General features: G+C 41.1%; 1 protein-coding gene across 1 annotated transcript; it reads right to left on the bottom strand.

Moving 5' to 3' along the window:
* Nucleotides 1-2,278: 2,278 nt before the first annotated feature.
* On the bottom strand, nucleotides 2,279-5,392 carry LOC148098487 (uncharacterized). The gene is made up of 7 exons (XM_087852495.1): nucleotides 5,275-5,392; nucleotides 4,880-5,203; nucleotides 4,478-4,756; nucleotides 4,112-4,195; nucleotides 3,578-3,652; nucleotides 2,421-2,541; nucleotides 2,279-2,333 (listed from the first exon to the last, which is right to left on the bottom strand). The coding sequence occupies exons 1-7, from the start codon at nucleotides 5,390-5,392 to the stop codon at nucleotides 2,279-2,281; spliced, it is 1,056 nt and encodes a 351-aa protein (XP_087708621.1).
* Nucleotides 5,393-7,268: the final 1,876 nt, after the last annotated feature.

The raw sequence follows: 7,268 nt of genomic DNA, 5'->3' as shown, positions 1-7,268 counted from the left end.
TACTAAGGATATTAATTACATGACAGAAGCCCTCAGTGTGTGTAGGGGGGCAGCCCATTTGTTAATTTTCCTTACCAGTAATGTATTGTCCAATCAAATCTCTTTACTCAATGGGACCCTCCCCACTTTCGCTGTGTGCTAATGCACTTTGTTTTTTAATTTATTTTATTGATCAATTATTATGACTTTTTGTCCAGTCCAGGCCATGGGGTCAGATGCAGTGGTGTAGAACACGTCTGCACTGGACCCTAGAGTGCAAAATCCCTGGAGTGACAAATCATGCTTCTCCGTCTGTCAATCTGAGTGAGAAGTCTGGGTTTGGTGGTTACCAGGAGAACAATACAAGTCTGACTGCATTGTGCCAAGTGTAAACTTTGGTCGAGGGGTGATAAATTCTTCTTTTTTCAATTTAGTTTCAGTCAGTTTGAAAATGTTTATGTTTTGTCTTTTTAATAAACATGGAGGCAAAAAAATCAGGAAATTCAATATAGGTATTACACTGTATGTCCCCTGAGAGACTCTTGATGAAACTGTTCCTTAGGTGGGCGATGAGATTATCAAATAATAATCTCATCGCCCAGGTTTGCAGGGTGGTCAGTACCACTGACATACTTTTTGTGAGAAGTCAGTGGGAAGTGTTTGGTGAGAATACAGCAGCTCTGGAGGTTTAACCCTCTAATGTTTACCACATATCTGAGCCACAAAGGATTAGCACACTGAGTGTGTGACTGAACTGGTTTCCCACCATTTTGAAACACTCAGGTTAGTGTTGAGGAACAAAAATGAACTGCCAGAGCATGATGTGTACTTGAAAAAGAAGTAGTGGTAAAGGGATGTGGAAATGTTAAAGCACTAGCTGTACATCAACTTCAAATAACACCTTCAACAATAAGTGTGTGTGTGTGTGTGTGTCGGGGGTGGGGTGGGGGAGGAGGCATTTTCCTATATGGTTATTTCACACTCATGGGGGTCTTGTGGTTCACTTTTGCTTCATCCTTGCTGCTCGTTCAGGGCGGCATAGGAGAGAGGGGGGGGGGGGGGTGTCAATGTGTGCACATGTCCTTGTCTTTCTGTGTGCCACTAGTGGGTGTGTGATAGTGAATGAATGAATGTTGTGTGTGTTTGTGTGCGTATGGCTAGTCGTGGGTCTTAGGCTTGCTGGGTCTTGGCCCAGGTGGGACATGGTCACCGCCTGGCGCTGGATGCTTTTGCCCCTCCCTGGGATGCAGATGCGTGTTGGTGGGGTGCATGGCTGTTGGTATGCTTCCTTGGTGGCTTGGGTTGGCCTGGACTTCACCCTTGTCGGGGGCAGGTTTGTGCTGGGTAGTCCTGGGAGCACACACAACATCAGTGCTCTCATATATTAACTTCTGTGTCAACAGTGCAGTGTGTCAACCCTGGATGACTAAAGAGATCCAGGTCCTGCTGAAGCAACGTGACGTCGCTTTCAGATCCGTTTATGGTATGCAGTGTGGTGCAGCCAGATCTAAGCTGAAAAAAAAGGTATCAGAGAGGCCAAGGCAGCATACAAGAGGAGGATTGAAGACCAGCAACAACAACTCACAACAACTATGGCAGGGAGTTTAGCACTTAACCAACTACAAACCTGGCAGTACCACGTTGACTGAGGGCAATGTGGCACTTGCAGAGGAGCTGAACCACTTCTTCACACGCCTTGAGGTGAAGGGACCAGAGGCAGCAGCAGCTAAAACATCGGACAGCAGCAGCAGCCCAAGCCTCATAGTGCAGGATTATGAGGTGGTGCGCACACTGAGGTCAGTGAACCCCAGGAAGGCCGTCGGTCAAGATGGGGTGACCGGAAGGTTTCCAAAAGAATATGCAGACCAGCTGGCCGGGGTCTTCATTAAGATCTTCAATGTTTCACTGTCTCAGTTCTGCATCTCGCTGTGCCTAAAGTTGGCCACAATTGTCCCACTGCCAAAGAGAACCAACATTAGCAGCCTCAATGTGACATTGCAACTGGTCCAACAACACATCATGTCCTGCCTGCCACCCACACTTGACCCGCTCCAGTTTGCATACAGAGCTAACAGATCAACTGAAGATGCCACTCCTACAACGCTCCACACCACCATCTCTGACCTGGAACAACAGGGTGTTACGCCAGGCTGCTCTTTGTTGACTTTAGCTCTGCTTTCAATACGATACTCACGGACAGACTGATAGTTAAACTGCTGGATATCGGACTTCCTTCTACTACCTGCCGCTGGATCGGAGACTTCCTGTCAGACAGTGTACAGAGAGTTAGAGTGGGGCCTCATCCTTCCTCAGCCCTCAGCCTTAACACCGAAGGAGGAAGTCTGTGCTGCAGCCTGTCAGCATCAATGGGGAGTGTGTGGACATAGAGTCAGACCTCCAATGGAGCTAAAACACCTCGGTGGTTTTAAAGAAGGCCTAACAGTTTCTCCACTTTCTGAGAATCCTCAGAACAATGGACCTGAAGAGGGAGCTGCTGATCGTCTTCTACCACTGCTCCATTGACAGTGTACTTACATACTGCATCTCTGTATGGTTCTCCAGCTGCACCACGGCACACAAAAAGGCACTTAAGAGGGTCATTAATATGGCCCCAAAAATAATTGGACATCCTTCCCTCCCTGAAGGACCTGTACAGAACTCGCTGTCTCAAGAGGGCACGCAGCATCCTACGGGACTGTACACACCCAGCACACCGGGTGTTTAAGCTGCTGCCGTCTGGCAGGAGGTTCAGGCTGCTGAGGCCCCGTTCAAACAGACTAAAGGACAGCTTTTACAGCAGGGCAATAGCCCCAATCATTGCTAACAGCTGACCTGATTGGCTACCTCCCTGGACTTTTTTGGGGGGAGTAACAACAATAACAATAATAATAATTATAATTATAACAAAGTGCAACAATAATTAATGTGCAATAATAACAGTGTGCAATACACATACACTTATTCATTATTTTATTGCTATTATTACTATTAATACTTATTAATTTAAGTTACTATATCGTGTTGTGTTGTACGTATTTCCCAAGGTTATAAATGTCCAGTTACTTCAGTCTGGTGCAAGTAATCTCGAAATCCCATCTTGTGCGGCTGGAAAGGCTGCCTTCCAGAATGATTGGTCGCTGCTGTGTCGACCCCAGTCAAACCCAGAAATCACTGACACAAGTTTGTTCTGTTAATTTGAAATAAATCGGTCTTCACAAACAGATTTTCTGAGGTTTTCATTTGCCGTTGCAAAGACAAACAACAACACAGAGTACAGCAGCAGTCTGTATTTCTTTAGATTAAGAATAAAAACAAGAATTAAATCATTTATAGAAACACCTTATCTACCTGCCACAGTCACAGAATACAATCAGAACATTACATGCAGCTGAGTATGTCTTGTATTACAAAATTATATGGAGACAAACACACTGAGATGCATCCTTCATTTCAGTTAGGCCCGTATAACAAAGAGAAGCACAGAATCTTAACATTTTCCATCACATTACTGAAGTCTGACAGACGCAGAAGGATCAGTCAGTGTCCATCAGATCTTCTACTTCCATAGTTCACTGTCAAAATTTTCATCATTACATACCTGTGACATACAGCACGATGACAAACTCATTCACTCTCTGGACATTAGACTTCAACATGATATAGCTTTTGTGATCTTTGGGCATCAATGTAGCACAAATTAAGAGTGATAAACTGTAAAGACATCCATGACATTACATTAACACCATTAGGTACAAAATGTGATTTATTTAAACTATAATGAACATGAGTATTGAATAAATAGAAGAATTTAACATGAAAACTAAACCTGAAGCTTCAGTTTGCTCTTTTTCTTATTTTATCTTTCCTATTTGGAAATTTAAACATGCAGATGCATTTTGGTTTTCCTCTGAAAATTTGATTTACAAATATTAGAGCTGTAAACATTTTTCAGAGATAAAAAGACAGAAAACACATTCTGAGTTTGTTTAGCTCAGTGCAACAAAAACTCACCACATTTTCATACAGCTGCACTTTTATTCCCTTAAAAAGACCAGAGAAGGAAACAAACTTAGCTTTCACAGAGAATATCCAGGTTTATCAAATCTTCCCATTTAAATGTGAATGTTCTCACCTGCCGCTCTTGTCCAAATGTGGATGACCACAGCAGCTGTTATGAGTGCTGCTACACCCACAGCCACAATGATGAACCTCCACCAGCACCAGCCTGGAAAGAAAATTAAAAAAAAAAACACATTAAAATACTTTAAATATTGTTTTCTGTTATTTTCTTAACAAAAAGCCCCCTCAGCAATCAAATGGAAGATTCTGGTTATGTTTAGATAAAATCCATGTTGCTGTAGATCTTTAACAACATGAACCTGACTCTTTTTCCTTCTGCCCCCATTACAACCTCTCTGCAGGATTTCCCTCAAAGTGACATCTTAAAATCACATAGAACAGTTTACTTTTCATAACAGATGAAGTTATTGTATGAACTGACTTGCATTCTCGCCCGTTTCCTGGTCAAATGATTGAATCCTGAAGCTAAACTCCTGCACGTTTCTATCATGTGTCACTTGGCACTTCAACATCTCAGAACTCTTGGATGTATAAATATGATCAAATCTTGTAAAGATCACACTGGCTGAGCAGGCAGACTGTGACATCCTCAGGTCTTTGTTACCATAGAGCCACTTCACAGTGTAGTATTTGCATTCTTTATATGTGGACACAGAGCAGTTTAATGTCACTGTGTCATCATCCTTATGTTCAGTTACTGTTAAAGAAAAGAAAAGAGAACAAGAATAACATTTACAGTAATCATCACTATAATTATAGTTATTGTAATGTTTCAGTTTGATGTTCTAACAGTCTGAAAACATTATGATGAAATACTCACTGTTAACAACAGACAGCTCAGCTACAGAGTCGGAACCTTCTTTTTGTCCTGATTTGTTGAACCTTCTGCAGGTGTACTGACCAACATCCTCAGCTGTGAGCTTCTTTATAACCAGAGAACATTTTGCTGTAACACTCAGTCTGTCTGATTTATTTTTGGCCTCTTGGTGAATCTTCCCATGTTCAAACAGTGTTATTGTTGCTGTGTTTGATTTACTGAAGAACCAGGAAGTTCTGTCACATTTATCTTGATCATCTGTCACATTTTCACATGACAAAGTGACCTCACCTCCATCCCTGATAATAAACTCAACGGCTGCTGCTGCTGTGAAGATAAAATCAATTATGTAAACTTAATTTTTGTAATTTTCTTCATAAATGTATTTGTATTCTTACCTGTTACTTGAAGCATTAGTAAAACTGATGAAAATTTGAACTGAGTCGTCATTCTCTGTCTTTCTCCTTCCTGCTTTTCACAAAAATGACAGTCACAGTCTCTGAAACAGAGCTTCATGTAGAGAGGCTGTGCTGACTTCCTGTGGTTATCATCTCACTACCTCACTGTAACTGTTCATAAAAATATAGAGAGTCCTTACTTTGACAATTTCAATTCTTAATCTTCTGTTGTTTATAATCAGCATGTGAAGCAAACAATATTACAGAGGTCAGAGGTCACACTAGGCTGTCAATGACTCTGTAAATTTAAAATGAGTAACTAACCACAGCCAAACAGTGCATTTGTCACAGTGATGTATTTGGTGCCTTAAAAAAGAGAAGATGATGAATGCGATTGTGTAAATACTTGTAGCTCTTATTATTTTTTCACCAGGATATGTTCTTATTTCGTTTTCAGAATTTATGCTGAGGAAGAGAAAACTTCAACAGAAATTGGCTGTTGATGTCTAAGATCAGTCATGAAGTTAAGATGGCATTTCTTTGCTGTGACACATGTTTGTTCCTCATTGCATTATTTTCTTCTGAGAAATGAAGGGGAAGTGTTTTTGTGAGAATGTGGGTACAGCAACAGCAGCAGAGCTCTGATGGTGTTAACCTCTAATGATGGCCGGAGCAAAGTCAGAAACACAGATGCGTCATACACTAAATGTCCTTTACACATTTTAAAGGTACACTAAGAGATAAATTGCATTTACTTTGAATTTAATGTGTGCATGTTTGCTTCTTTTTTTTTAGGTGAATTTAAATGGATTTCTGCATTCAAGCAAATTTAGAGCACATCATAAAAGAAACTGTTCAACAAAGGGAGAGTCTACTATCAACAGAAAACGGTCTAGAAGTAACATTAGATTGTTGTTTATTTTCATAAGTGACTTTGACAAAGGTACCAGGTCCACAAATTACCCACTCCTGACTCAGGGAGTTAGTGATGAAGAATAACAATATAGCCACTGCCTGTGCTTTCAATGCTGTAAAACAAGCATGAAATAATTCACAGAATCTTGTTATCTGCCATTATCACAGAATACAATTAGAATATTCCATGCAAATGATAATGTGTACAGCTGTGTGTATATTATAGGATTATATGGAGACATATTCTATGTTCTATTCAGCTATATCACTTTTGGGATGAATTAGAGTGGAGACTCTTAGCCAGGACTTTTCATCAAACATCAATGTCTGACCTCAAAAATGGTCAAAAATTCCCATAAACACTCTTAAACCTTGTGTAAGAATGCAGCGGGTTGCAGAGAGATGCAGAGAATCTTACCAAGGAGACCAGCATCCAGATAACTGAGCTGCAGGTGACTAAAGCGGCAACCTGACATGGAAACTAGAGGTAAGTACAGCGAATGAATACAGAAACAGGATGCAACAAGGCCTGGTTACCACCAGAGGTAGCTGACAAACTGGCAGAGAATAGACGACTGCGCTGGGCTTAAGTGCATTGTCATCAATGGATAGCAGGTGAGGAACCAGGGCAGACACAGGTAGACACAGGATGAGAGCGGAAAAACACCAGACGCTTCCTCGGCTCATGACAGTTTGGAGAGGAGAGCAGTGGGTTAGAGCATGCTGAAAAGTGTATTTTGGTAGTCAAGTTTCCTGTTGGTATCTGGATTACACCTTTTGAACAACATCTTTGTGATGCCCCTGATGAGGCTCAATATGTTAATATGTAAATATGATCTCTGTGACTGAAAACACTACAGTCAGAGATGCTATAAGAGAAAGGCTTTATTGATAATGAAGGAGGAAAACCATTTAGGCTTCAGTCTATTCAGCTCAGCCGTATTGAACCGCAGAGCCAATGAAAAAGTGTAACTGTAGACTTTTGTGCTACCATACACTCCTGTTACAGTGTTGAGAAGTGCACTATAAATACCGAATAATCCTAATAATGGATGTGTCACAAAAATTAAATGCAACTT

The sequence above is a fragment of the Neolamprologus brichardi genome, chromosome 15 (assembly GCF_056152115.1).
Source record: "Neolamprologus brichardi isolate AB-2024 chromosome 15, ASM5615211v1, whole genome shotgun sequence".
NCBI classification, from domain to species: Eukaryota; Metazoa; Chordata; class Actinopteri; order Cichliformes; family Cichlidae; genus Neolamprologus; species Neolamprologus brichardi.
The sequence above is the reverse complement of the archived record's forward strand: the minus strand, read 5'-3'. Positions and strand labels throughout refer to the sequence as shown.

Bases quoted from the DNA above. Each gene is read 5' to 3' on its own strand.
- LOC148098487 (XM_087852495.1), bottom strand. From the start codon at position 5,392: ATGAAGCTCTGTTTCAGAGACTGTGACTGTCATTTTTGTGAAAAGCAG. The intron at 2,542-3,577 runs GTATGTAATGAT...GCCGTGGTGCAG, and splicing joins CATCGTGCTGTATGTCACAG to CTGGAGAACCATACAGAGAT. The intron at 2,334-2,420 runs GTTAGGCCTTCT...TGATGCTGACAG, and splicing joins TCTCAGAAAGTGGAGAAACT to GCTGCAGCACAGACTTCCTC.